This window comes from Exserohilum turcica, assembly GCF_000359705.1.
Source record: "Exserohilum turcica Et28A unplaced genomic scaffold SETTUscaffold_1, whole genome shotgun sequence".
Taxonomy (NCBI): domain Eukaryota; kingdom Fungi; phylum Ascomycota; class Dothideomycetes; order Pleosporales; family Pleosporaceae; genus Exserohilum; species Exserohilum turcicum.
The window spans coordinates 3,491,969-3,519,580 of record NW_007359914.1 but is presented as its reverse complement, the minus strand read 5'-3'; the positions used below and the strand labels follow the sequence as shown (position 1 = coordinate 3,519,580).

The window sequence follows — 27,612 nt, the reverse complement described above, 5'->3', positions numbered from 1 at the left end:
AAGCTTTTGTTTAGAGTCGATAAGGGGGTTCGTGATGAAGTGTGGAGGCCGGTGTGTAGTCTTTAGTCAAAGAGGCAGGACACCATGAAAGCGAAGTTCGTGGCTCGATATAATGTCTTGAATGAACAAAAAAGGGGAGGGGGGCTCTAGCAGTATTTCGAGAATGCAGTTTGAAAATAACGCGGTGAGAGAAATTCCAGGAGGCATCATAGGTGTACGGCACCAGAGGCAAGATCTTCGTACGCAGCGGCACTACCATGACCGCATCATTCCTAACATTTTACGGCCTGGCGTGCGTTCATGAGCTAATCACGGGGTAGGTTCCGCTACGACTTATGCCTAGCCTAGGTCTTAGCTGAGCACATGTTCACCATGGAGGTATGATGTCTCCTGCTCTCCCTCGCACAACTAAATACAAAGTCCTCCATTGAGCACCACCACCTCTCTCCTGTATACGAAATTCATTAACAACCCCTCATTACATCTGAGAACGAAAGTCATGTACATCGTGGTGCGCATCGTAGTTTGCCCTGCCAATAGCAAGGAGGTGGCAAAAGCTGTCTATGCTAATAAGAAGCGCCTATTTAGCTCTAGCACAGCTCTCTTTTAGATCTGCGCTCCATGTGGCGATGTTCAGAAATGAGCGTGAGAACAGAGATCGTAATTAGTCAGAACTCTATTATTTGAGGGATATTTATGTCTCCTCCTCGACGCTTACCGGCAGGACAAAGTACGGTGCGCACCACGATGTAGACCAGGTCTCTGCTGTCCTGCATAGGATCCGCCGTCGCTCCACTGTCTAGAATCCCCCCACCACACCTTGGTATCGTCAACGTCATATCCACATCTGCAAATCCGCGGAAGATCGCAAAAAGGAAAACGCGCCCGAACCACACATCTCGCAACCACAACTCCATTTTGAAAAAAAAACACACGTCAACCCAGTGTCATGACCCGGGATGCGAATCCTGAGGGGCCCGCAAAGACGGCAGAGGCCGCACAACGGTTTCCACGTCTGCCTTCTCTTGCAGAAAAGAACGCTGTGGCGTTACCGCCTCATCAAAAGAAATCAATCAACGACCCTCAGAGCGCCCTGGGAAATTGACATATTGGGTTTAGCACTTGCTCGCTTTCTTTTGATGAAGTGCTGGCGTGCAGCGTGAAGCACTAGCGCAGCTCTAGCGAGCATGTGATTGGCTGTGTGGGCTGTAGATCTGTAGATCGGTGTGTGTATGTGAATGCACGTGGGTGTCGCGGTATCGTTGCCGCGGAATGGCGTTCGACAAGCCGGGGTTTGCACGTGAGGGTATCTGGGCATGGTTTTGGGTACGTGCAATGGGGTAGGGGTTGGTAAGAGCGGAAAAAGAAGGATATGCGCGTTATGTACGGTGTGTGTCGATGGTGTTGTGTCGACATGGCTTCTGCGAGATTGCGAATGCAGGTCGTGGGTGTAGGGATAGGAAGAGGAGCTGAAGCTCAAGTCTCCATGGTATATAGAATTCGCTTGCTTGATTGGTTGGGTTTATGGCTGGGATGCGTTGATGTCAGCGGGGTGTAAGCCGTAGGATGTGATGAATCGAGGATACCAATACGGTGATGAAGAATGCTATCGATTGGACGATAAGGAGTTGATGTCAATATCAAATACAGCTGTGAGCGGCCCTATTCGTTGAGATGTTGTCTGTTACTTCTCATAGCACGTGAGCATTACCAGTTACTAACTCAGCTGATGGTCCAACTATTCGCCTGCAGCTCCGTGTCTGTACGTGACTCATGGCTGATTGTCTCGGGAGAGAGAGGTATATATCGATGGGCAGTAAGGCATTAAACCACACCGTCACCACGTTGATTACTATATCATTAGCAACCTGGACTCTTACCTGTTCTTCCTTTTCACTTGCGGATCTGTGCACTAGCTGTCGAAAATTCGTCTTACTACCAAACTCATTCTCTGTGGAGAGATTAGAACTTTCTTTATATACGACCTACTGTCAATTTGTAATTCGGCGTTCTAGTGCGTCCAAGAAGTGCACTATCTATGTCTCAGGCAGGACCGCCTACAACATGCTTATGACATCGCATGTTGATATATTCCAGCTCGATTGGCGCGGCTACTGGAAAGATCTAGTGTTATGCACGGAAGTTGTTGAGAAAGTCTTCTAAAGATAGGCAATGGGCTTTGTCTACCGAGGTACGCCCTGCCTGAATCAGGTAGAGTTTCTCGATCATCCGTGATGCATATCCAATTACCCATGGTTGCACAATTGCATTAGAAAGCTGTGATATAGGCGCCCGCTGTGTACCGCGTGGGTGTTGGCCGTTCGCTTATCGCCGGTAGGCGTGCATGAACACCCCAAATGCCTGCATCTTTATCAGCTGACATCCATGACAGATGCATCAACGTTGACTTTCAACCATGGTACTTCAGCTGTTGCTACGTTGACGCCAAAAAATCCCAACCCTAGCGTCCATATCGAGATTGTTTGTTAGTTACGATGAATCTGGGTTAGAAACAGCCGTGACACTTTTAGGGCATGTAGAGTACATGCTTTCTGGTTATACTGTAGTTGAGCAATATTTGGTCATAGTTGGTCACGTACATGGAATATAACTATTCGCAATAGTGATGGAGCCGAAGACTTGATTGTAGGCTTGGACATCGTGATCCATTTAGCATAGCAGTCAGTAAATGAGATAATACATATGGCACTAAGGGTTGGGTCAGATGATCGCATCCGTAAAGAGGGCCGGGCCTTTCTAAGTCCCTTGCATTGACCTGAATAGAATTGATATCCTGCTTACCTTGTCTAAGCTTATCTCCTTCTACCATTCCATTACGTGAATACCCGATGGCATGCATATACACTTTGAATGATGCCCAATCTTCCCAGCCGATGATGAACACAAGTGTATTAGTCTCAATCGAAGCCTCACAATATGCATCGTATGGAGAATTCAGCCCAAGAGTAATTTTCCTAACCGCTTATCCCTCCAGAGCTTCTAAAAAGCGTCTCCTGAGGAAAAAAAATCATATTGTTTGCAGAGCCGAAGTAAGAAACAATTCTGCTCCGCAGGTTTGTATGAGCGGCCAATATTACCCGTATCCAGCCGAAAGATCCGTGCGATTGCTAGTGAACGCAAGTACATGGAGGGCTGCATATATAGCCCCACGCGAGAATGACTCCTGAGCTGCATCGATCGGACAGCCGGTAGAGAATTGCTGGGATGCTCAAATCAGACTAGAGAGTCGTTGAAAGATGACACATCCAACACAATGAGCAATCCTCCACAGAGTTGGAAAATCTTAATCACTCGCTCAACATGATGAATAAATTCCTCGTGTTGTAGTGTCACAAGACATCGCCATGGCAAGACGGGAAAAGCCCAGTACCTGCTTCGCTCAGAACGCAAACCGGGTATTCAATGTCCTCAACAAACGGCGAGGTTTCTCAACACGGCTAGGTACTGCGTGACCGAGCTTCCGTCCAAGATCTTGGGATACTCCAGTGATGAACCTGCGATCTCCTCTCCGCATGAACTACAACAGTGATCTTCGGTGGCGCGCTGTCACAACCCACTCGCCTTGTCATGATATGCTGTCGCAAGCGCTTGGTACATGTCTCATACCTCAATCTCTTAGCACATCAACGCCAAATGCGCCGGTCATTGAGCGGTCCACTTCATGGACCAAAACCCCTATTTGTACACGGACTAGATCATCACGTATTGTGTCTCATTATGTTGCTTGTTCTTCGCATGTCCTGAATTAGCAACAGCTGTGTGATATTCCTGGGCACTGGAAATACACTTCTTTTTATCAACATGCCCCCCCTTCAACAACTGGGGCGCAGCACGGGAGTTCCATGGCAGCGGTCCCGATAGCGATCCTAGGGGCCTTGCGTCCTGTCTCGAGGGACTGTGTGCCGCAGTCATTCGGCTATCCCGCCAGCCGTTGATCGCCACTGCTTAGACCCAAACTTGGCTAAAAATCTGGCTGGCCGAACTATCTATAGAATTTACTCGGCTTACTTGGCTCATAGATTGTGTGAACTATGAGGCGCTACTTCGGCTTGGGAAGTGGGAAGAAATGTATCAAGGCCAAGAGCTCTGCGGTAGCAAGTGATGCTACTAATGCACCATATGACCATTAACCTTTACGTGAGGCATTGGGTGAATGACGATCGGCAAGAGGTTTTGCCTGACCCTGTAACGGTCTAGAATGTGAGAAGCGTGTTTCTCCTGGTAGGAGAGAAAGAAACAAGGGCGGGTTGACGTGCGGAGTCGGGCGTAGTCTCGGTCCCACCCGCAGTAACCGCCAGCACGCTACGCACCATCCCCTGGTCAATCACTGCTTTCGATACACGACAACTCAACCACAACCACAACCACCACGCCCTCACAACCCATCACTACCCAATCCAACCCAACCCGATCGCAAGAGCCGAGACAGGACAACATGTTCCATTGCTGCTGGCAATCGTGTCAGGGAAACAGATTCGGCCTAGCTGCTCACGTCCCTATCAATGGTGTTTCGGACTACCAAGGCCGATCGCGTACGCCACTCGGCTCCCCAGGTCAATTCCCGTCGCTGACTGTGCATGCCATGACAAGTGCACAATTGACCCTCCGTTCTTGCAGGTCTGCAGGGCATTTTGCATGCGGGCTATGTACATGGGGATAATTGACTGGTTAGGGTCTCACCGGCATGGCTATTGATAAACATAGCTGGCAGACGTCAGACCGGAGAGTCGAAAGGTATGAGGCGCAGAAGTCAAAGAGTGTAACATCGGTGGTTTTGAGCCCGGGACGCCGATGCTTTTGAGGGTGCTGAGTGGTGTAGGAGAGAAGCCTGGCATTCGTCAGCGTGCTTCGCCGCCTTACAGAGGCCCGCCTTGTACGCTGTGTGACTGCGGACTGAGGATTGTGCCTTCAGGTTTGAGCATCGCCGACGATGCGAGCGTGTGCCCTCTTCTTATTTCAGTTTCACAATGCCTTGAAACTAGACACACAGTGCCTTTTGCTTCATCCCTTATAATTGATCTTGATCAAGAGGTTGTGCTTAGGCATCATATATCAAGACGAGCTGCTCGACACTCACGCACGCGCAGCCTACCAGCTGAGGTCCACATACACGGAGCTTCGGCGCCACCACGACGCACCCCCCTCACCCATTGACCGAGGACCGATAAGGAAGAATCAATATTGATATTGGCAAGGCGGCATGGCGCTCCCTCCAATCGTACCGCGGTTTCGCAGGGGCCCAGGCCCGGTGTCTCCCGTCTCAGCTCGGACGTCTAGCGACTTTACCTTTACGGATGCAGCGTCGTCTCGCGTCATTTCCCTTGACGAGCGCAATTTGATTGCAAGTATAATCGCCGATCTTTCCGACAGCTGCGAGACGGCTTTTGCTCGAGCACATTTCCAAGCACACGAGTGGGGCCCACGGTATTCACATCTGCGAGAGCAAGATTGCTACGACCGACCATATAGCAGACGATCGCGACCACGGACCCAAGGCACCGCCACATCATACACGCCTTCAAATCTGCGCGAGGACCTCCGTGAGATCCGACCCTATCTGCGTGAAAGCACATTGATGGCACTAGAAGGAATATTAGCAAACGGCATCGGTATCAGAGACAACATGGCTAAAACCCCCAAAACCCCACTCACTCCACTCACTCCTTTGTCACCGCAGTCAGAAGAGGGCTACTACGTGCCCGTTATACTCGACTCCTCCCACCCGTCCGGACGCTCGACCAGAACAAACAGCGTCAAGTTCGACGACTACGTGGACGAGCCTGGAGCTTCGACACGCGACAAGAGACCGAGTGCTAAGAGCATCTTGCGAAACGCCCATAACGCAATGGACGAACAGCCAGACAGCCAGCAGCCGCCTGCTGAAGGCGAAACGGCTCCCAGGACACCGGCCGCGCCCGTCTACCCATCAAAAGCGAAAACGGCAGTCATCATGGTGTCACTGTACATTTCCATTTTTCTCGTGGCTCTCGACCGGACAATCATGGGCCCTGCGATTCCAGCTATTACAAACACGTTCAACAGCATAGACGACATTGGATGGTACGGCAGCGCGTACATGCTCACAGCCGCGGGCTTCATTCTGCTGTACGGCCGCGTCTACACGTTTTTCTCCACCAAGGCGGTTTTCCTGTCTGGCATCGTTTTGTTCGAGGTTGGCAGCGTGATTTGCGGCGCGGCCACGAGCAGCACCATGCTCATCATCGGGCGAGCAATTGCAGGTCTCGGCAGCAGCGGCATCTTCACGGGCGCCATTCTCATCATGCTCAACACGGTTCCGCTCGAAAAGCGGCCTATGCTGCAGGGCCTTTTCGGCGCGTGCTTTGGTGTCGCGTCCGTGGCTGGGCCCTTGCTCGGCGGCGCCTTCACTCAGAGCTCGGCTGGGTGGAGATGGTGCTTTTGGATCAATCTGCCGCTGGGAGGCATCACCCTTTTGGTTGTGTTTTTCATGCTCAAGCTGGAAGAGAACAAGTCGAAGCTCAAGACGTGGGGCGAAACGATACGACAGCTCGACCCCGTGGGCACCGCGCTCTTTCTGCCATCCATCACCTGTCTGCTGCTCGCGTTGGAATGGGGCGCGGCGGATTACCCGTGGTCGTCACCGAGAATAGTTGCTCTTCTGGTCGTCTTTGCGGTGCTCCTCGTTGCTTTCATTGCATGGCAATACTTTACTCGCCACACAACGGCTACTATTCCTGCACATATCGTCCTTCAACGGAGCGTGGCTTGTGGCGGCGCCTCGCAGTTTTGCGTGGGAGCCACGATGCTTACGGTTTCGATATACATTCCCCTCTGGTTCCAGGCGATCAAGGGTGTTTCAGCAATGCAGTCTGGAATCAACACCATCCCGCTCGTTCTCTCGGTGGTGGTTGGCTCCATCCTCTCTGGTGGCCTGGTCCAGCGTTTTGGCTACTACACTCCGTTTATGATTGTTGGGTCCATTCTGATGGCTCTCGGTGTTGGTCTCATCACCACCTGGACCAAAAACACGGGTACCGGCATGTGGATCGGGTACCAGATTATTGTGGGCTTCGGAGTGGGAAGCACCATGCAGCACCCCAACATTGCGGTCCAAACGGTGTTGCGGAAGCAGGACGTGCCAATCGGCACGGCTATTCTCTCGCTGTGCCAGACACTGGGTGGAGCCGTCTTCACGGCAGTGGGCCAAAACTTGTACATTAGCAAGTTCACTGAGGGCTTGGAGGCGATTGGCGGCATCGTCCCCCAGCGCGTGCTTGGTGCCGGAGCAACCGACCTCACCAAGCACGTTCCGCCGGAGATTGTCGATAGGGTCCTAGACGCATACAATGTAGCGTTGACCAAGGGAACCTTCTTCGCGGCTCTCATCATTGCCTGCTTCGCACTGCCAGCGGCACTGGGCATGGAATGGCGCAGTGTCAAGAACAAGCAGGAGGCGCAACGCGCACCCACAGATGTGGAAAAACAAGCACCTGATTCCCAGCAGCCTCAGAGCGTCCTGAGGACCTCGGAATCCGGCAGCTCAGAGGCAGACGATGTCAGTACCCCGTTGCCTCCTCCGCCAGTGCCGTCGTGGCGGAAGACGTTCCGAGCCAGCGGGCACTTCTCGTCGTACCTGACGGCCAAGGTCAACCCCGATCTCCGTGGTGAATTGCGCGCGTCCAGATAGACGGGCGGCGAGGGCGAGTCTAATGTATAATCTGCCAATCCCCCCCCCCAAACAAGAGGTTCGCGTGGCCACGCGAGGGCCATTCGAGTCATTTCCATTCCTTTACATGCGCGCCCGGCCGCTTCCGGGCAGCATGTGCATATTTCCTAATCACCACGTGTATAGTAGAGGTAAATGAAGCAAAAAAGCGTATGTACGTAGTTTATCTGTCCACGGGGCACATGTTTATGCAGCAACCAATATTTTATTTTGTCGTCGAATGCGGGCCGTGCCAATCGTCGTGTCCCAATGGGTGCCGTGAAGATGCATGCCTACATGTACATACATAGACAGATCATGGACGTAGGCAGGCAAGAAAAAAACCGGGCGAACCCGCAGACCAGGCGGGCACAGAACCGCAGCCATGGCGGATGCGGCTGAGATGTGCCCTGTCCCGGTTGCTACGACCAAACAAGCAAAGCCTAGCTTTGGGCAAAGCTTGACAGGCCATGGGCGCGGAGATGAACGCTAGGCCCACGGGTTGCTATCTCTGTCTCTGTTTCTCGACAGCAATATCGGCGACGGATGCAGGCTGCACAGTCAAGACGCGATAAGCAGCTATTCTCGTATTCAGCTACGCCACAGGGTCATGTGAAGGGCTTGTTATACGGGCTGGCAATATTAAGGTTCCCACGGCCAAGGCTGGATAGGGTTGTGGTGGTTGGCGCCACGCATGTCATTGGCTGGCTGCCCGTCTTCCTCCAGGCGTCGTGGTGAGGATCGCCAAGTACAAGCAACTATCGACCGACGAAGAAAAGGAACCTGGCTTGCGTGCCGTCGCCCGGGCTGCGACAACCTACAGCGCCGGCGTGAGAGGCCTGGCCGCCAAGCGCAGAATAGACATTGCCAACCGGGCCACCGACTCGTGAGCCACGGCGTGTCGACGTGGGTAAGACGTGCAGAGGGCGAAGCGGCTGACGCTAAGTACGCCTGAACTATACCGACTCGCAGCCGCCAACGAATAACTCAACGTGGTCAGGAAAGCCTATATGGCGTCCCTCTACGGTTCCCCGCAGTAGCCCTGGGCGTCTCAGTGCGGCTGCACTACCCAGTTGCAGGCAAGCTCAGCCCCCCCCCCCCAAGGTTACAGCCTGAGTGTTGAGTGTTGAGCCCCGATTGGGAGACGCCCAAGGCCGTGCGGATCAGCCAGCTCAACCTTGCCAAAAGGAACCCCCGCTTGTGCCACCGTTTCCACCTTGACAGCGACCTGTGTGTGTGTGGGTGTCGGAGATTATAGAGGAGAGACGAGTCTGACCGGCCCTGCATAAAGAAAAAATCCTGGCTCGGAGGGAGGGCGCAAGAGCCCTCCCCTCCGTAGTGCCTGTGTGTATAAGGACCGTGTCGAAGCTGGCATTCCTCAGGCAATAAAAGGTCCAACCTTTAAGCCTCCTCTTCACTCGCTACCCACACCCAAATACCCTCCCTTTCCCTTCTTTTTTTTTCTCTCCCCCCGCCTCCTTCTAAACGACACCCTCACAGATATCCCACCATGACGACCCGGTCTATCCATGTCGTACTCAGTGTGGCGTGGCAGGATGCCGGAGATACCACGCGAGCCATTGCCATGGCCATTGCCTTCCGCGACATGTGCCCGCCGGATGTCGAGCTGAAGATTGACTTCCTGTCCTGCGGTGCGCGGTTCGAGTATCAAATCACCGACGCTGGCTTCAACATTGTGCCCGCCCAGCCCCGCGTCAAGGGTATCTCAGTCGCACACGACCTGGGCTGGGACTGGCCCGAATTCTTTGGTTCCGAGGAGATTGCCAAGTCGTTTATCGACGGCCAGCTGGCTGCTTTCCGCGAGCTGAAGCCCGACATTGTCTTCCATGGTATGTGGGCTCCGGCCTCGATTGCTGCACGTCTGCTCGGCATCCGGACCATCAACTTCTTGCCCGTGCCACTGCACCCGGGAGCCTTTGCCCATGGCTTGATCAGGGATCTCCCCGACGTGATGCCGCTCTTCACCCGTCTTCCTCGACCAATCCGCCAACGGGTGGCATGGTGGGCTAGCGGCTTGATGATCAAGGCCCCCATCTTCCAGCAGAAGCGGCTTGGAGCTGCCGCCGCCGCCGCTGGCTGGCACAACAAGGGCCCCATTTCGCTCTTCGACATGAACATGGCCGACCTCAACCTGGTCAATGACCATCCAGTGTTCCACCAGGAGTACCTGCACCGCATCCCCAAGAACATTGTTCTGACAGGCCCGCTGTACGCACGCAGCGACGCAAAGCTCGATGACGACATTGCACACCATCTCACAAAGGGACCGGGCCCATCCATCCTCGTCACCATGGGTAGTTCCGGCACGGAAGAGTTCCTGTTCGAAGCCATCAAGGCCCTCAACATGAGCCCGGACGACAACTGGAACGCCGTTGTGCTGGCCTCGAAATCCATCTGCGACATCGACAAGGCCAACGAGATCGCCGCCGGTGACGCACGCCTGCTGGTGACGGACCGCTTTATCCCCGCGTCTGCCGCCAACTCTCTTGCCGACCTCATCGTCACCCACGGAGGCCAGGGAACCGTGCAATGCGCGCTGGCGGCCGGCAAGCCCATTGTGGGCGTTGCTCTGCAGGTGGAGCAGCAAACGAACCTCGACAACGCCATGAATGCCGGCGCCGGTATCCGTGTCCAGAAGCAGCTGTGGAAGGCCAAGAACATCCGCAACACCATCCTATCCGTCATGAAGGACCCCTCGTACGCCGCCAACGCAAAGATCCTGGCCGACAAGCTCAACGCCATGGACGGCGCCAAAACAGCCGCTGAAGTCATGTGGAAGTTTATTCTCGAGGAGCAGCCCGAGAAGGTCAAGTCGTAGATGTTGCTGTCAGATTAAGGTTTAAGCGGGAAGCGAGGGAGGGTGGTAGGGGGGGGGGGGTTGTGCTCTTATGATATCAACTATAACCCGGAAATTTTTAGAAGCATCGGGGGGATCCAAGGGGGGGGGGCGTAAACGGCATGGGGGAGCATTTTCGTTTTTGTAGTCTCTCTAGTAAATGTTTTTGAGCGTTGATAATCCGAGAAGACACTATTTTTTTTCTCTATAAACTGGTTGGGGGTTCCAAAGGAGTGTGTGAGTGAGAGAGACACAGGGGCACGGCTCTCATTTTTGTGCAACATGAGTGTATGTGTGAGTCCCTTGCCGATGTCGTCGTTTTTTTTCTGCAACACGTCGGATTGAGAAGAAGAAAATACAGATGTGATTGATTTAGTACTTAAGCGACTTGGCGAGGTGTTTTGCCAGTGTCCGTCAGTGGCTTCCTGGGCATCTGGGCTGCTATCATTGTGCATGCCATTGTCCAATGCCTTCATTGCCGAAGTGCGGATCGCGAAGCCCGCTGGCACATCAGAGGGGAGGGGAGGGCTTCATGCAGGAATATCTACATTGTCACTTGGTTGTGGTTCGTCGAGAGGGGCTGGACTGCATGTGGGTCCATTGGAAAAGACAATGCTGGATTTTGTCATGTTCGTGGTTGGCATCAGTCTCAGTATCCTTGGCTTGAGGCACACGAATTGCTTTGTCCATGGGAGACGCCAAAAAGTGACGTGATGGCGTGTCAGAGTGTCAGACTGAAAAGCAACAGTGTGGAGTTGCATGTGTAGGATTCATTGTATTGCTTCCAGTAGATGTGTACCAATTCGGGTATTAACCCAAGACAATTTTGAGTTGCAAGAGATAAGGCCGTCCGCGGAGAGGCTCAGGGCTGCGGTACTATTTTGCCGAGACGGCAATACTGATACCTATAGCGGGATTGGACGTGCAGACGGAACTATTGGGCCTGCACCAAGTGGCATCGAATAGTTGGTGTGAACTGTTATCTCGATTGAGATGTGCATGCATTCAATGATTTTCCAGCCATGATATCTTTGTCGTGTTCTGTGTCTGGTATTTCTATTCACCCCCATATTCGCTCCCCCCTCGACCCTCTTGCTGAGCACAACTTCCAGCACTCGTCCTTCCAGCTCCAGCCTGATACGCCACCAGAAGCCTGTCTGTAGAAATTGTATTGACAACCAGCATGAAACATGTCACAGCGGCACTCGCCCGTCTGCCGTCCGAAGCAACATCAGATGGCGTCTCATCTAAGGCGGGGTGAGGGGGCGGCCAATGCACGACATATGGGCAACCCCTCCGTGGATCCCATCACCCCGCCGCCTCACACGACCCATTTGCGGCACGAGCCGCGCAAAGCCTGCACCCACACCTGCACCTGCACCCACGCGCCCATCATTGTCGGTGTCGACCACAAAAGCACCTCGCCAGCTCACACGATGCGCATGCCCTCTGGCGGACGACGACAGATATAACCATCTACACCTACATCATCGCCATCCGAGGCAGCGTCTCAGCCCAACGCACCCCACCCGAGCAGCCAATCACGCCCCGCTACGTCGGCCGTCTCCATCTTTACCACTGGCCGCCGAGTCACGGCAGCCGCGAGCAGCACCGGTAGCAGCCCAGCTTGGCCCTGCGCGGAGCCCAAAACAACGCCTTCTTTTAACTGCTAGCATCCCCCCCCCAGCTTTCCCGGGCCACTTCTCGCTCCGTATCCTTGGAATCAACAGTGTCCCTCTGCCACGCATCCGATCCATGGCCGAATTAGTTGTTGCCGCGGCCGCTGCCCCACCGCCCTTGACGTTTCGCGAGCGCCTGGCCCAGTTTAGGATCCTCGAGGAAAAGAGGTGCGAGCTCATCGAGGTATGCATGTTGGAATGTTGCACGGTATTGCTAGGGCCTACTGTGCACATGCTCACCCGCGCCTAGGAACTGCTGGACAAGCTCGAAAAGACAGAAGCCCGCCTCACCCAGACGGAACTCGACCTCGGCTCAGAGCAAAATGTCCGCCGGACGCTGCAGGCCGAGATTGCAGAGACGACGCGGACGATGCAGGCCCAGATAGACGAAGGCAAGGCAAAGGAGGAGGCCCTGGTGCAGAACCAGTCCAAACGACCCTTTGTGCTGGTGCTTATCGACGCTGATGCCGAGGGGTTTCTGGTACGGACCCTCCCCCGCCAATAGATGCAGCTGATAAGTCTGACAAACTTTATGCAGTTCCAGGACAAGTACATAACTCGCAAGGCACAAGGCGGCGAGTCCCTGGCCGACGAACTCAACCTCCGCATACGCGAATACCTGCGCGAGCAGTTTGAAGATGCAGACTCGCTCGACATCATTGTGCGTGTCTATGCCAACCTCGAGGGCATGGCAAACTACCTCGTCCGCCTCGAAAAGGTCCGGAACCTGGGTCAGCTGCGTGCCTTTTCCACGGGCTTTTGCGGACGGATAACGAGCTTTGACTGGATCGACACGGGCGTGGGCAAAGAAGGTGGAGCTGGAAGAAAAGTCAGAGGTATGGGTTCCATATGTAGAGCAGATTCGCCCGAGTTAACATACTAATCTCTGCACAGAAAACCTGTCCTTCTTCGCACTCAACACGCATCTCCGCCACATCATCGTAGCTTGCTCGCCCGCCGACCTTCCTGCTTCACTGTTGACGACGATTCCACTGGAGAAACTGACGCTGATCGAGTCGCTCCCCTTGCCCCCGTCACTCACGTCACTGCCCATCAAGACAGCCAAGTTCCACTCGCTGTTCCCGCCACCACCGCCGCCCAAGCCCGCAAAGCCCGCCCGCGGCTCCAGCGAGATCGACGTGCGAAGAGGCGACCGCGACCGCGAGATGCGACGAGGCGACGAGCGAGGAGCCGGTCCCCAACTCCAGCTCATGGAGCAAGAGCACGACGGCGGAGGCTCCACATGGCTTGTCATCCAGCCCGAGCGAAGCAAGAGCCAGGTCGTCGACCGCCGCAGTGATCGCGACAGAGACAGGCGGAGGAGAGCTCCCAGCGAGGACGACAGCAGCAGTTTGAGCATTAGCATTGGGCCTGACAATACGGTTAGCGTTGACAGTGGACGTAGGCGGAGGATCATGGGATAGATGATGGATGGGCGTCTTTAGCATGGTATAGCGGAATCGTAGCATTAGCGTCTCTTTTTTTTTAACTATCAACAATCAGTTACTACCCGTATCTTGTTCTTTTTTTCGAGTATTTTGGTAGCAAAACGGGTTTGTCACGTGGTGGGCAGGCAGTCTTTCAGCAAACGGACACAAATGAAAACGCAGAGAGAGGGGAGAGAGAGAGAGAGAGAGAGAGAGAAAGCTTCATTCGATTCTACCAGGGTATAAGATTCAAAGAAGCACCAGAACATAGAGGACCAAAAAAAACACAGACAAAAAACGACGCGTAAACACCACCTTTGCCCTCCTGTGCCCATCCCATCCGATTCCGTTCATCCCATCCATCCATGACGAAAACGCCTCTCCGCATTCTAAGCCTAGCCTAGCCGAGCCCAGCCATTCCAGTCCGCTTCCCCCCTCACCTCTCCCTTGGAAGTGCAAAGACCGAGAGAGAAAAAGAGAGGAGAGAGAGGGCAAGTAGACAACAAAAAACACAAAAAAAAAACGCACACACACACACAAAATTGCACCCCCTACCGATTCCCCCCCAGCCCCCAGCCCCGATTTGCCATGCTATTGTAAAGGCACACCCCGGATATCATGACATGCAAGCACCAGCAGCAGTTCCAAAAAAAAAGACGCAAAAGAACAGACAGACAGACAGACAGACAAAAAAACCGCCTGTTAGAAAACCCCCCCCCCTTTCTTCAGTCTCGATTGGCATGGAGACTGCCCGCCAGATTCACACGAAACATGTGAGTAAAACAAACTAGAGAAGAAGAAGAAGAAGAGAAAAACTCAGGATGTCAAGTCTGCGAATCGGGCTTGGGGTCGGGCTTATTTTCAGCCTTATTTTCAGGCTTTTCGTCGGGCTTGTCGTCGGGCTTGTCGTCAAGTTTGCGGTCAGGCTTGGGGCTGCACTTGGGGCTGCACTTTGTCTCGCACTCTTCTACAATAGGGCTTGCGGGTATTTCGTCCTCATCGCTTATCTCCCTCGCCTCCCTCCACTCGGAGCTCTTGCGGCTGACTCTGGTAGGTCCAAGAGGATCGCGGGGGCTGGCGAGAGGGCTGGTTGGCGTGGCTCGAATGCTGCTGATGCTATCAGTACGCCCGTGGCCAAGTAGTCCGCTGCGAACGCTCAGACCATCAGCCTGCTTGTTGGCATAGTAGCTGTTGCGCTCGCTCGTCAGGACAGGAGCCGTGACGCCAGAGGCCGAGTAGACACTGGCGCGCTCTGCGTTGACAAAGGCGCTGACGGTGCTGGGCCTGTTGGACGGCGAATAGATGGTTTCAGGATTGGCGGAAAGGACGCTGAGGGGGAGCGACTCGCGACTGCCGCCGTAATGCGATGAAGGCGCTAGGGCACGCATGGATGCGTTGGTGTCTACCGAGTTGCGGCGGCGGCGTTTGGACGACGAGGCGAGGGTGAGAATCGAGGCATTGTCAGTCAGGATGTTGTTTGCAGTAGCGCCCAGATATGAATGCGGCTGCTGCTGGGGGGCCATGTGCGGCGGGATGGCTGAAGGCGGAGGCGAGGTTGGGAACTGGTGGGAGAAGTGCACAGGCGTAGCGGCCAAACCGCCTGCGTTGTTGTGGTTCTGGGCGTGGCCAATGTTGAGCACGTTGGATGGCGCAGTAGATTGTATCGTTGTCAACGTGGTCGTAAGCGAATGCTCGGACCCATTGGGCGAGGAAAAGGTGCTGCCGCCGTTGACAAAGTTGCTGCGGCCCGTCTCGGCCTTTGATCTTGTCGAGTGCAGCGTCTCGGGGAGGGTTGCGACCGTGGGCGCCGTCGACTTGTTGCTCTTCTGGACCCCCTGGCGCTGGGGCTCTGCCGGCTCCTCGACCGAGGCGCAGCTGTTGGAGCGTGGCGTGGATACAGAGAGGCCATCTTCGGGGGCGCGTGTGGCCGTGGTCGTGGCTATGTAGCCGGACTCGGGGTAGGGGTTGTTCTTGGACAGGGCTTTCTTGGTAGTGTTGTTCTTCTTGCTGGGGGCGTCCGACGACGAAGGCTTGAGGTTGGCGAGGCGCTTCATCCAGCCAGCAAAGGGACGCTTGCGCGTATGGCGGTCTTTGGCCTTGGTCAGCATGGTGCGGTGGCAGTGGCAGTGGACGAGGGGAAGTGGTGGTGGTGGGGAGAGCAGGGCAGACTAAGGCTAGACTTATGAAACAGGTGTGGGATGGGGGCAATGGCTGTGCTGGGCTAGTCGAGGATGCTGGTGTATGTACATACCATGGGGCCTCGACGCTGCCTCGGCCGTGGCCATGGTGTCCAGGTGGAGGAGCCAAATATAGAGCGCCGGTGGTGACGAGGACAAGGTGGTTGGGCAGGGCTGCGAGCGGGGACGCGACGTGCCGGGACGGTAGTGGTGGGCGGCGGGTTGCGGTGTGTAGGAGGAGTGCGTGTGGATGTACGTAGTATGTATGTATCTGTCTACGAGCGTACTAGTACTATGCCGTGGGACCTGGACGCAGAGCAGAGGCGAGGCGACGTGGGAGCCAGCACGTGCAACGGGGGCGGGCTGGGGCGAGGCCTTGTGGGCGGCGGCGGCGGGGCAGTGGATGCAACGTGCGGCTTCTGGTGTTTTCCGTGTGGACGCGCACGGCAGGGCGACGAGGCGGGGCAGCGTGTCAGTTGGTGTCGGTGTCGTGGTCTGGAAGCGCTGAGGGCGAGGGCGAGGACGAGGGCGAGGGCGAGGGCGGCCGCCTTCCCCAGCGCGCGCAGGTGCCACCCGCCGCTCAGAGCAGCCGTCTGACCTTCACCACCCTCCGATTGCGTATCGTGTGTAGATCTTCATGATACGCCCCGCTCAATCTCACACTGCCCCCCCACTGTCCGCGCCCTGGCCCCTGGACACGAGCCGCCGTGGGCTGCTGAGGGGGTCGCTCGCCAGCGTCCATCAACCACAGCCTGCCCTGCCTACGTCATCACCACCACCACCACCACCATCTCTTCTTCTTCCTCCTCGTCCTCCCCGTCTCTCCGCCATGCCATGACGCGTGGTCCCCGCCCGGCCATCCTGCCCCTGCCCGACGACGCCATCGCCCACATCACATCGTCAACGGCCATTGTCTCGCTGGCGGGCGTCGTGCTGGAGCTGCTCAAGAACGCGTTCGATGCAAAGGCAACCAGGGTCGAGGTCACGCTCGACTTTGGGCGCGGGGCGTGCCTCGTCGAGGACAATGGCCTGGGCATAGCGCCCCTCGAATTCGGCGACGGTGGTGGCCTGGGGAAGCTTCACTGTACGTCATAGCGCTGGTCGCTGTCAGCGAGGTGATTGACCGTTGCAGACACTTCCAAGTATTATGCCTCCGAGCCTATGCTCGGCCGCCACGGCGTCTTCCTCGCCTCACTCGCAGCCATGTCCCTGCTGACAATTGCCTCGCACCATCACGAGTACCGCTCTCATAATGCCGTAACTTTCCACCACTCCAGGGTCGTCGAGCGCCAGCTCCCTGCGCCGGCTCACCACGTGGTGCACGGCAACCATGGCACCCGTGTTACCGTGCGCAACCTGTTTGGAAACATGCCGGTGCGCGTCAAGCAGCGCTCCATCGTGGCCGCTCAAAGAGTAGAGACTGAGAGGCTGTGCGAGGGCCTCAAGCACGCCATCGTGGGCCTTCTCCTTAGCTGGCATGGCACCGTATCCGTGCGTGTCCGAGACAGCGACAACAAAGTCCTTCTCAACCTCAGCACATCCGACTCGAGCGCACCTGCCAGAGTACAGAACAACACTGACAAGCCACGCTCCTCCCAGCTCGGTTTCCTGCTCAACATCTTAACCCAAGCCAACTACATCACCATTGACGAGTGGCCGTCCTGGGTGCCAGTGTCTGCTTCGACTTCGACCGTTTCTGTCAAAGGCGCCATATCACTAGACCCCGCCCCTAGCAGGCATGTCCAGTTCATCTCCGTGGGTCTGCGGCCACTTTCCTCTGATTGCGGGCGCAATGAGTTGTTTGACCACGTGAATCGTCTTTTTGCAAACTCCACTTTTGGCATGGTCGAAGAAGAAGCAGTGGACGAGCATGAGAAAATCCGACGACTGTCGGATAAGCGCTTCAAAAACGACGGCTATACTAACCAACGGCGCAAGGCGCGCAAAGATGTCGACCGATATCCCATGTTCCATCTCCGTGTTTTGTTGGCGGAAGCTGATCAGCTAGGCATGTCGGAAGACCAGTTCCTAGGGGATGGAGCTAACCTGCAGAACATCATGGACATTGTGGAAGCAATGATAACCCAATGGCTCACCACCCATCACTTTCAACCCCGCCAACCCCGCAAGAGACGAGATGGACCTATCGTGGCTTCTGGCACGCTTGACCGAGTTTCTGAGAGAAACGCATCTCCCAGTCATGTTTCTACCAGCCAACTAGCTGTATCCAAGACATCGACAGCCGCCATGCCTAGGAAGAGGAAACGCTCCAATGATTCAACCTCATGTGAGAATCCTGAAAGGCAGCGTCGCGGAGCTTTTGCGGAATGGTCACGGATCAAAAGCGGAAAGTCTGAGTTCTTCAGCAGCCTTCCCGCCAGGCCAAAGTCAATTAGTCAAATGGGTCTGAGCGAACATACTCGTGCAGTTATTCAGGATTCCACGAGGAACGATGCTTTTGTCCCGTTTGCCACGAACCCTATTGCTCAAGGCGCGTTCAGTGCTGAGACGTCGCAAGACGGGCTTCCTGCAGCCGGAATTGCAAGCGCCGAAGAAAAGGAGAATGATGACAGTATACTTTGGACGGACCCCTCAAGCGGAAAGATACATGTTTTGAATGCCAGGACGGGCTGCATCATGCCCCATGCTCAATCGCGGCCAAATGCAGACCCCTGCGTGCCTATATTTGGAGCTAACCACAGACGTGTAAGCAAGTCAATTCGACTGCCATCTCGTGCTTCGACAGCAGCTGCAGGCGATACCCCTTGGCTGAACCAAGTGTTGCGAGACTGGGAGAATCCTGTCTTCAAGCCCAGTGAGCAACGTATCCAGCAAACGAGCATTTCTGATGAACGGCTTGGCCGCGAATACGACATCAAGCATAGCTGCTCCCGGATCACCGACAATGCCTTTGATGCAAATGCTACCAGTGGTTCAAGTAGATTTTCGAAAGAGAATCTACAGAATGCGCAAGTCATCTCGCAAGTTGACAAAAAATTCATTCTAGTCAAGATGCAGAATGCCTTGGCAGGACGCGATCAGCAGGGTGAGCTCTTAGTTCTCATTGACCAGCATGCAGCCGACGAGCGCGTCCAAGTAGAATCCCTCTTGGCACAGCTCTGCACGCCATTGCCCAGCACTGCTAAGAGCTATCAATCAAAGCTTGGCCACACATGTCGCATCGAAACCGTCGTGTTGGAATCCCCACTCAGCTTCTCCATTTCAGCCCACGAGCACTCGCACTTTTGCACGCATGCCGCCCGCTTCGCAGCCTGGGGCATCCTCTATGACGTATCTGCATGTCAGGGTCCAACGGCCCGCAAGCAAGAATACCTCGTGTCCATCTCCACGCTGCCGCCGGCCATCTCGCAGCGCTGCGTGACGGACCCAAAGATTCTCATTTCTCTGCTTCGCTCAACGGTATGGTCGTACGTTGAGGACACGCATGTTGCTCCTCTGCCTCGAGATTGTTTTGCAGAGACGGAATGCGAGGGGTCGACTTGGGTGAGTCGACTATCCACATGTCCACCGGCACTGGTCAACCTAATCAACTCGCGGGCGTGTCGGTCGGCCGTCATGTTCAACGACGAGCTTAGTCAGGGCGAGTGCGAGCAGCTGGTGCGGAATCTGGCGGCGTGTTCGTTTCCCTTTATGTGTGCGCACGGGAGACCGAGCATGGTGCCATTGGTGGATTTGGGGCAGAGTGGGCGTGCAGGATGTGGGCTGGGAGGTCAAGACGGTGATGCTGACGAGAAGAGCTTTGTGCGGGCCTGGAGGAAATGGAGGGTCTGAGTTGGATGTATATGTACTTGGCATCTTCTGGTGCCTCCACGTCAAGAAGCAATATGTCAGCCTTCCCAGCTACTGCGCGCAACACAAAATGCCCAAATCAGAGTCTTGTGAAATTATTTTATTCATTGATGTTATATTATTACATCATGCCTTATGCAAGGCTGTTCAACTTGTATCCGCTGGAAAGGTCATATCATCTGCACCATGTCTGCTCAATCAAGCACCAGACACGGCAGAATCCCTAAGCTCCTCCTTGTGCCCTTGTTACAGGGAATATGTCAAGGCGCTTAGTCAAAGGGGTTGGTGCGGGTGCCCCAGTAGGTGAGGAATATGCTGAGGCCGACAGTCTCGAGGACGCGGGCAACGGCACCAATGGCAATGGTGTCGACGGGGCGCTTCTCCGTGACAATCTGCGAGACAATCTAGCATGCAGCGTTAGCTTTCATCTGTTGGGCCAGTCATTCCAAGCGCGGGCACACGTACCGAAGGAGCAGCAGAAGCAAAGAAGATGAGAGAACCGAGGTAGGCGGCGCCCTTGTACGTGAGAGTACCGGTAGCGTTGATCAGGGCACCGACGCCGTAGGCCTGGATGCTAGAGCCGAGGATCGAGCTTCCCCACGATGCGGCGGCGGTAGCAGCCTCCTTGGAGTGGAAGTACTCCTCCTTGGAGTTGGCTTGCTGGGCGCGGCGGTAGGCGTCGCCGAAGACGGGGCCGAGAACTGCCAGCGAGACGGCGTGGTTGAAAGCAGTGCCGAGGGCAATGGCCGAGGGCTTGACAGGAGGGAGGTCTATGCAAGCACAAAAGTGTCAGCGGCATCTTTCTTCGCCGTTGCTGGTGGTTGTAGCCGACTGCCACGCAATCCGTGCAATGGCTGGGGCAGCAGGGCCAAAGACTTACAGTGGAGGGAAGCCATTGTGACTGTGATGGATGAAGTAGTGGAATTGGGAGATGGGTGGCTGCGAGGACGTGGGATTGGGGGTCGAGTTTGGATTTCTTGTGGTGCTTCTGCTGTCGTCACGGCGCGCGGCCTTCTTTTGTACCTGCGACGTCTGCGCCTGACATGCCAATGACGTATCTGCCAAGGCCAGCCTGTTGTGCGCCCACCCGTGTCTCCTAGTTGGCGCAAGGCGAGTCCACTCTGGGGCGGGTCTGGACTGGCAGCGCCGCCATTAGTCTGGCCATGGGCTGTCTAGCAGCAGTAGCAGTAGCATGGCGCAGAGACGCCCATTGCCGGTCAAGTGACGGGGCAGGGCATGGGGCTCGCTTTGCGCCGTGTTGATGTCGTGATGCGGGCGGGTTTTTGTTGATGTTGGCACTGGCATTGGCGGTTGGTGTTTTCAGGTACGTCACCAGTCACTGCATGGGCGGGGAACCGGGAGCTTGGGCCCGCTGTTTCCCCGTCTTTTTTTTTCGCCAGTGCCATTGCCATTTCACGGCCATTGATTGCCATTAAGGCCACACATATGGATGTTGCCAGAAGCGCACGCTGCAACGGGCATAGCGCTCGCAGCCCACCAACGCCCCCCCTTGCGCTCGCACTCGCACTCGCACCCCGTCTGCACTCCCAAAGAACGAATCCCGCACGCCTTGGCCGTTGGGCGCGCACGCGGGCGGCTGGCATGCCATGGCTGAAAAACAATTGCTTGACTAATATGCACACGGCCCATCCTCCCCCCCAGCGCGGTGAACGCCTGTCACGCTTGCACTTGCACTTGTTCCTTGCTTTTATTCCGCATCCAAGCCTAGGCCGCACATCCCCGCGTGCTGTCAGCGGCGCCCTCTCCCCCACAAGGCCATGATGATACCAAGAAAGGCCCTGGGCCTCGTCGTGCTACTGCTGCTCGCCACGGGCCTGCTGCTCTTCTCGCGCACCGCCGGACACTCGCTTGCCGACTATGTCTTCGGGCCCGATGCGCCCATGGTACCCTACACGACGCACATCGTCCTGTTCCAGTTCAAGCAGGGCACCAGCGCGCTCGCCATCAAGGAGGTGATGACTGCTGCGACTCTGGACGTGCGATGCGCCTGCTGAGCCGTGCTTCTTATAGGTCACCTCGCGCTTCTTTGGCTTGAAAAAGGAGTGCCGCCATCCAGCTACACTGCGGCCCTACATTGTGTCGATAGCCGGCGGAAAGGATATCTCGACCGAAAATCTCCAGGTACCCGCACTGGCCTCGGTCAACCAGGCGCTCGCTGCTCGAATGCTTACTTTGCTAGAATGGCATCAGTCACGCGTTTGTCTTGCAGTTCCACTCGGTCGAAGATCGGGACTACTATGTAAATGAGGACCCAGCCCATAAGGCTTTCAAAGAGGTGGCTGCCGCAGCCGTCGAGAGGGCGACGGTCGTCGACTTTCAGAATGGTGTTTTTACGAATGCGCTGTGAGTCGGTGGCCCTGCAACATGACGGTCATGGGGAAGAGTCGCGCTTGGACACATGACACTCGAGGTGAACATGGACAGACAGCTTCACGCCATGTATTCAACTCGGCGCACACACTTGTTTGGCTGCAATGGCCATATTGCACATTGATACGTTATACACAGGCTGCCGAGCCTCATGAACGCTGCTTCTTGGCCTCTGGCGCCTCTACCTGCTCTTCCACTACAGCATCCTCCACTGAACGCTGCTTCGCCGCCTCTTTCTTCGCGCTCCACCCCTTCACGGGGTTGGCAGGCTTGTAGTAGTCGACTTCCTCAAAGTAGTGCATGTCCCTCTTCATCTTCTCCTCGGGGTACACCTTTCTCGGCGGTGGTAGTATCCTATCGTCCATGCCCTCTTCTTGCTCCACACGCAGCCGCTCCACCATCTCCCGCAGGCTCTCGACGCCTCCTTCGCGGTGCTGTGTGACCTTCTTGATGTGTCTCGTCAGTGCTGGGCTGAGGCCCAGCTTTGCGGGTCTCCGTGCTAGCGTCTTCGCCGTCAGGGCAAAGCGCATGTCCTTGGGTCCGTCGACGAGTTCCAGGATGGCGGATTCGGCCTGGTCTTCCTTGAGAGGCTCAATGCGAAGCACGCGTGTGTAGCCACCCTGCCTGTTTGCATAGCGCTCTCTTATGGGTCCAAACAGCTTGGGTACCATTGTGTTGGGTTCCTGACGCCAGTCAGTATGCGCATGTCCCTGGTGCCCCCCGCAATGCATACATAGAAGATCTGCGTTGCCCGCAGCCGCGAAGCCTCCGTGTTCTTCTTTCCCAGCGTAACCAGCTTGTCCGCCAGCCGCTGGGCTTCCTTTGCCTTGTGCCATGTTGTCGCTATGCTTTCGTGCTTGAAGAGCGATGTGACGAGGTTGCGCAGGAGCGCCTGGCGATGGGCCGAAGACCGGCTGAGGTGGCGGTATTTCATGTGGCCGCCCGTCATGCCGGGCAATTGCGTCTACTGGGCCGTCGAGCGAGGTGTGCGGAGCGTGGGTGCCGTCGCAATACCACGACATGAGATGCCCCATCCAACAACCCACGAAAAGTTCGGGCGGCGGCCGGCGTTTACCCGACCCCACCCGCCCTGCACCATTCGCCGGATTATCAGAGCACTTAACCCTAATCCGTGACCTAAGCAACGCGCGCGTCGCGTTTCTGGGCCTGAAAGAGAAACGCGTTTATAAGTGCCTGCACCCACTCGCCCCTCGCTCGAGCCCTGCACTCTCCTCCCAAACCCTCAGCCCAACCCACCTTTCGTTGATCCTGCTTCGAGATACCAGATACCCGCAGGCCTCTTCTCATTCAGCATGTTCGTCTTCAAGCGTGGTATGTACCGCTGTACCGCCTGCCCTGCCTTCACCGCCTCGTCTTTTCCTGCCTGCAGCCCTTCCTCGCCTGCTAACAATTGATCGTAGACGGACGCAGGGAACGTGTGCAGTTCGACAAGATCACAGCACGTGTGTCGAGGCTATGTTACGGCCTCGACCCCGACCATGTCGACCCCGCGGCCATTACCATGAAGGTTATTTCGGGCGTCTACCAGGGCGTGAACACGACGCAGCTGGATGACTTGGTATGCCTGTGAACACGTCTCCTGCCCCTCCCTCCCTGACAGAGATAGGCCGCCGAGACAGCCGCCTACATGACGACGACACATCCCGACTACGCCATCCTGGCCGCCCGCATCGCCGTATCCAACCTGCACAAGCAGACAAAGAAGCAATTCTCCGCCGTGGTCGCGGACCTGTACAACTATGTCAACCCCAAGAACGGCAAGCACCAGCCAATGATTTCGGATTCCGTCTACAAGGTCATCCAAGATCACGCAGACGAGCTCAACTCGGCGATAGTATACGACCGAGACTTCAACTACCAGTTTTTCGGCTTCAAGACGCTAGAGCGCTCCTACCTCCTCCGCATAGATGGCAAGGTTGCTGAGCGCCCACAACACATGCTCATGCGTGTTGCCGTCGGCATCCACGGCGAGGACATTGAAAAGGCCATTGAGACATACGACTACATGTCACAAAAGTACTTTACACATGCCTCGCCCACGCTGTTCAACGCAGGCACTCCGTCCCCCCAGATGTCTTCGTGCTTCCTCATCGACATGAAGGAGGACAGCATTGACGGCATCTACGACACACTCAAGACATGCGCCTTGATCTCCAAGACCGCTGGCGGTATTGGCCTCAATGTCCACCGAATCCGTGCCACCGGTTCGTACATTGGCGGCACCAACGGAACATCAAACGGCCTCATTCCTATGCTCCGTGTCTACAACAACACTGCTCGCTACGTCGACCAGGGTGGCAACAAGCGTCCCGGTGCCTTTGCCATCTACCTGGAGCCGTGGCACGCTGACGTCTTTGGCTTCCTCGACCTCCGCAAGAACCACGGCAAGGAGGAGGTCCGTGCCCGTGATCTCTTCTACGCTCTGTGGATCCCCGACCTGTTCATGAAGCGAGTGCAAGAGAATGCCGAGTGGACTCTGATGTGCCCCAACGAGTGCCCGGGCCTTGCCGACGTCTACGGCGAGGAATTTGAGGCCCTCTACGAGAGCTACGAGAAGCAGAACAAGGGCCGTGAGACTGTCCGCGCCCAGAAGCTGTGGTATGCCATCCTCGAGGCTCAGACTGAGACTGGTAACCCCTTTATGCTCTACAAGGACGCCTGCAACCGCAAGAGCAACCAGAAGAACCTGGGTACCATTCGCAGCTCCAACCTGTGCACAGAGATTGTCGAGTACACTGCTCCTGATGAGGTTGCTGTTTGCAACCTGGCTTCCCTTGCTCTGCCTTCGTTTGTCGACTACAAGCGTGGTGAGTTTGACTTCAACAAGCTACACGAAGTCACTCAGGTTGTCACCCGCAACTTGAATAAGATCATCGAGGTCAACCACTACCCTGTTGAGGAGGCACGCCGCAGCAACTTCCGTCACCGCCCTATTGGTATCGGTGTTCAGGGTCTGGCCGATGCTTTCCTTGCACTGCGTCTGCCATTCGAGTCTCAAGAGGCCAAGAAGCTCAACATTCAGATCTTCGAGACCATCTACCACGCTGCTCTTACTTCGTCATGCGACATCGCCAAGGAGCTTGGTCCTTACGCGACCTATGAGGGATCGCCCGTCTCTCAGGGCATACTCCAGTATGACATGTGGAATGTCACGCCTACCGATCTCTGGGACTGGACACAGTTGAAGGCCAAGATTGCTGAGCATGGTGTACGCAACTCGCTGCTCATCGCACCCATGCCCACTGCCTCGACCTCTCAGATTCTCGGAAACAACGAGTGCTTCGAGCCCTACACGTCCAACATCTACTCTCGCCGTGTGCTCGCTGGCGAGTTCCAGGTTGTCAACCCATGGTTGCTCAAGGACCTGGTCGACATGGGCCTGTGGTCTGAGAACATGAAGAACCGCATCATCGCTGAAGGTGGTTCTATTGCCAGAATCCCCAACATCCCCGACGAGACCAAGACCCTCTACAAGACAGTCTGGGAAATCTCGCAGCGAACTATCATCCAGATGGCCGCCGACCGTGGTGCCTTCATCGATCAGTCGCAGTCTCTGAACATCCACATGAAGGAGCCCACCATGGGTAAGATTACATCCATGCACTTTGCTGGATGGAAGCTTGGTTTGAAGACGGGCATGTACTACCTCCGTACCATGGCTGCTTCTGCTCCTATTCAATTCACTGTCGACCAAGAAGCTCTCAAGGTTGCCGACACAAACGTCGCCCGTGCTCTGCCAAAGGTACGAAAGCAGCCGGGTTTTGTGCCAGAGGCAATCCGTAGCTCTACCACATCATCGCAGACCTCGGTAGCGGTCTCGCAACCAAAGACTAGTGAGAACGGTGTTCCCGCCCCGGCTGCCGACCCCGAGAGCAGGAATGCTCTCGCCAGCAAGCCTTTCAAAGCCGATGTTGAGGAGGGCGAGAGCCCAAAGATGGTTGCTGCCGATGCTATCAGCAAGCCGGATGAGGATCTCACCGACAAGACCAAGCAAGAAGAAGACTCAAAGGACGGTAGCGAGGCACGGGATGGTGATATTTATGCCGATGCCGTCCTTGCTTGCTCGATAGAAAACCCCGAGGCTTGCGTCATGTGCAGTGGTTAAGTCTAGATGGGTAGGGGGGAGTGGAACACGTGGTTTGTATCGCTCACAGCGTGTATTGTTTACGGCGTTGGCTGTCTTAATGATTGGATATGCTCAGCACATGGCATGGAGGAATGAATTTATGAGTTTGGATCTGTCATGTTATCGCTGAGCCGTGACCTATGTAGCGAATGTATCTTGTTATGAGTGATAGGTAATTTGCATGTCTGTGATGTGCCTAATTGGTTCCCCCTCATCAACTCGGCAGTTGTTGTCACCCTTGTTCTCTCTTACTTCCTGTACCGCATCCCGTTCCGAGAGCCGCGGCGCAATTCCGACCAAGCTCCAGCTTCCCCACATTGTCCACGCCCTATGCACATACATACATTATATACAAGACACTTGTAGCACACGCACACACGCACGCCCTTGGAATTGCATGCACTACGAAAGATAACAGAATCTTCTCACATATGTAGATATCCACCAAGTCACAAAAACAAATCCCGTCCTCTGTCTCTCCCCGGAAAGGAAAGGAAAGGAAAGGAAAGGGAAAAAAGGTAATCTTCACTTCCCGCCATAAGTTCTAAGCCCGCGTCCACCCGTTCCAACACATACATTTGCCCCACTCCCCCAAGTACCGTTGTTCCCCCCCCCCCCGTCCTCCTCGGGATCAGCCCAAACGCCCAGCCCTAATCAATCCTACGTGACCCCTCCTTCTCCTCCTTCTGCTCCGCACCCAGCCAACCAACACGCATATATGCGGTCTGTCGTCTTTCTCAACCGTTATTTGTCTCGCATCCAGTGCTCCTCGCCAATCTCAAACCCAGTCTCGGCTTCAATTCGCAGCAGCAGCAGCAGCATCACCGCCTACCGCATCAACAGCATTGCGGGACAATTACGAGGGCAAGGACTAGGACTCGGACAGGGACTTCGTACAATGGCCTCTTCATCGACGCAAGAGCAACAGCAACAGCCGCTGCAAGAATGGCTTGTGATTATCCCGGATCACAAGGGTGCGCTGGAGAAGCGGATTGCGGCTCGGCCGCAGCATGTGGAGGGGCTGAAGAGTGATAGGGAGGATATGTGGCTTTGGGGTGGTGAGTTTCGCTCTCTCTCTTCCTGTCTCTCTCTTCCTTTATTTTCCAGTCTTTTATCCCTTTCAGCTCGCTCGTTCCACTCGCTAACCCGCTCTCAACAAGGCGCCATGCTCGAAGAACCCTACTCAGCCACCGAGTCGAGCGGGCCCCCCAAGATGAAAGGCTCGGCATGTCTGGTTGGCGCCGCGACGCGCGAAGAAGTAATTGAGCGCGTCAAGCAAGACATCTATGTCAAGTCGGGCGTGTGGAATCTCGAGGAAATGCAGATTGTGCCGTTTCGGAGCGTGATTAGGAAGGCTTTGTGATACCTTGCAAGGAAGGGAGGGAGGGAAGGAAAGAAGGAAGGCTTTGTGATATCTTG

The 27,612-nt window shown here is 55.5% G+C and overlaps 10 protein-coding genes across 10 annotated transcripts; 7 read left to right on the top strand and 3 right to left on the bottom strand.

Annotated features, from left to right (window-relative positions):
- Positions 1-5,066: 5,066 nt before the first annotated feature.
- SETTUDRAFT_162671 (uncharacterized protein) lies at positions 5,067-7,945 on the top strand. Its single transcript, XM_008022911.1, has one exon. The coding sequence runs from the start codon at positions 5,222-5,224 to the stop codon at positions 7,685-7,687; it is 2,466 nt and encodes an 821-aa protein (XP_008021102.1). The 5' UTR covers positions 5,067-5,221; the 3' UTR covers positions 7,688-7,945.
- Positions 7,946-9,148: 1,203 nt separating this feature from the next.
- On the top strand, positions 9,149-10,665 carry SETTUDRAFT_162670 (glycosyltransferase family 1 protein). The gene has a single exon (XM_008022910.1). It carries the CDS (start codon positions 9,291-9,293, stop codon positions 10,542-10,544), a length of 1,254 nt encoding a protein of 417 aa, XP_008021101.1. The 5' UTR covers positions 9,149-9,290; the 3' UTR covers positions 10,545-10,665.
- Positions 10,666-12,255: 1,590 nt separating this feature from the next.
- SETTUDRAFT_162669 (uncharacterized protein) lies at positions 12,256-13,754 on the top strand. Its single transcript, XM_008022909.1, has 4 exons — positions 12,256-12,425; positions 12,492-12,722; positions 12,780-13,077; positions 13,136-13,754. Exons 1-4 carry the CDS (start codon positions 12,318-12,320, stop codon positions 13,663-13,665), a joined length of 1,167 nt encoding a protein of 388 aa, XP_008021100.1. The 5' UTR covers positions 12,256-12,317; the 3' UTR covers positions 13,666-13,754.
- Positions 13,755-14,492: 738 nt separating this feature from the next.
- Positions 14,493-15,776, bottom strand: SETTUDRAFT_153176 (uncharacterized protein; the record flags this gene model as incomplete). Its single annotated transcript, XM_008022908.1, has 1 exon — positions 14,493-15,776. The coding sequence occupies one exon, from the start codon at positions 15,774-15,776 to the stop codon at positions 14,493-14,495; it is 1,284 nt and encodes a 427-aa protein (XP_008021099.1).
- Positions 15,777-16,679: 903 nt separating this feature from the next.
- Positions 16,680-19,701, top strand: SETTUDRAFT_134353 (uncharacterized protein; the record flags this gene model as incomplete). The annotated part of the gene is made up of 2 exons (XM_008022907.1): positions 16,680-16,929; positions 16,978-19,701. 2 exons carry the CDS (start codon positions 16,680-16,682, stop codon positions 19,635-19,637), a joined length of 2,910 nt encoding a protein of 969 aa, XP_008021098.1. The 3' UTR covers positions 19,638-19,701.
- Positions 19,702-19,924: 223 nt separating this feature from the next.
- SETTUDRAFT_18855 (uncharacterized protein) lies at positions 19,925-20,551 on the bottom strand (the record flags this gene model as incomplete). The annotated part of the gene is made up of 3 exons (XM_008021949.1): positions 19,925-20,059; positions 20,121-20,425; positions 20,536-20,551. 3 exons carry the CDS (start codon positions 20,549-20,551, stop codon positions 19,925-19,927), a joined length of 456 nt encoding a protein of 151 aa, XP_008020140.1.
- An 885-nt stretch (positions 20,552-21,436) lies between these two features.
- On the top strand, positions 21,437-22,023 carry SETTUDRAFT_153173 (uncharacterized protein; the record flags this gene model as incomplete). The annotated part of the gene is made up of 3 exons (XM_008022906.1): positions 21,437-21,628; positions 21,687-21,797; positions 21,856-22,023. 3 exons carry the CDS (start codon positions 21,437-21,439, stop codon positions 22,021-22,023), a joined length of 471 nt encoding a protein of 156 aa, XP_008021097.1.
- Positions 22,024-22,195: 172 nt separating this feature from the next.
- SETTUDRAFT_86239 (uncharacterized protein) lies at positions 22,196-22,995 on the bottom strand (the record flags this gene model as incomplete). The annotated part of the gene is made up of 2 exons (XM_008022263.1): positions 22,196-22,729; positions 22,780-22,995. 2 exons carry the CDS (start codon positions 22,993-22,995, stop codon positions 22,196-22,198), a joined length of 750 nt encoding a protein of 249 aa, XP_008020454.1.
- Positions 22,996-23,331: 336 nt separating this feature from the next.
- On the top strand, positions 23,332-26,341 carry SETTUDRAFT_170849 (uncharacterized protein). The gene is made up of 3 exons (XM_008022905.1): positions 23,332-23,378; positions 23,468-23,625; positions 23,674-26,341. The coding sequence occupies exons 1-3, from the start codon at positions 23,360-23,362 to the stop codon at positions 26,170-26,172; spliced, it is 2,676 nt and encodes an 891-aa protein (XP_008021096.1). The 5' UTR covers positions 23,332-23,359; the 3' UTR covers positions 26,173-26,341.
- A 750-nt stretch (positions 26,342-27,091) lies between these two features.
- SETTUDRAFT_18851 (uncharacterized protein) lies at positions 27,092-27,556 on the top strand (the record flags this gene model as incomplete). Its single annotated transcript, XM_008021948.1, has 2 exons — positions 27,092-27,251; positions 27,354-27,556. The coding sequence occupies 2 exons, from the start codon at positions 27,092-27,094 to the stop codon at positions 27,554-27,556; spliced, it is 363 nt and encodes a 120-aa protein (XP_008020139.1).
- Positions 27,557-27,612: the final 56 nt, after the last annotated feature.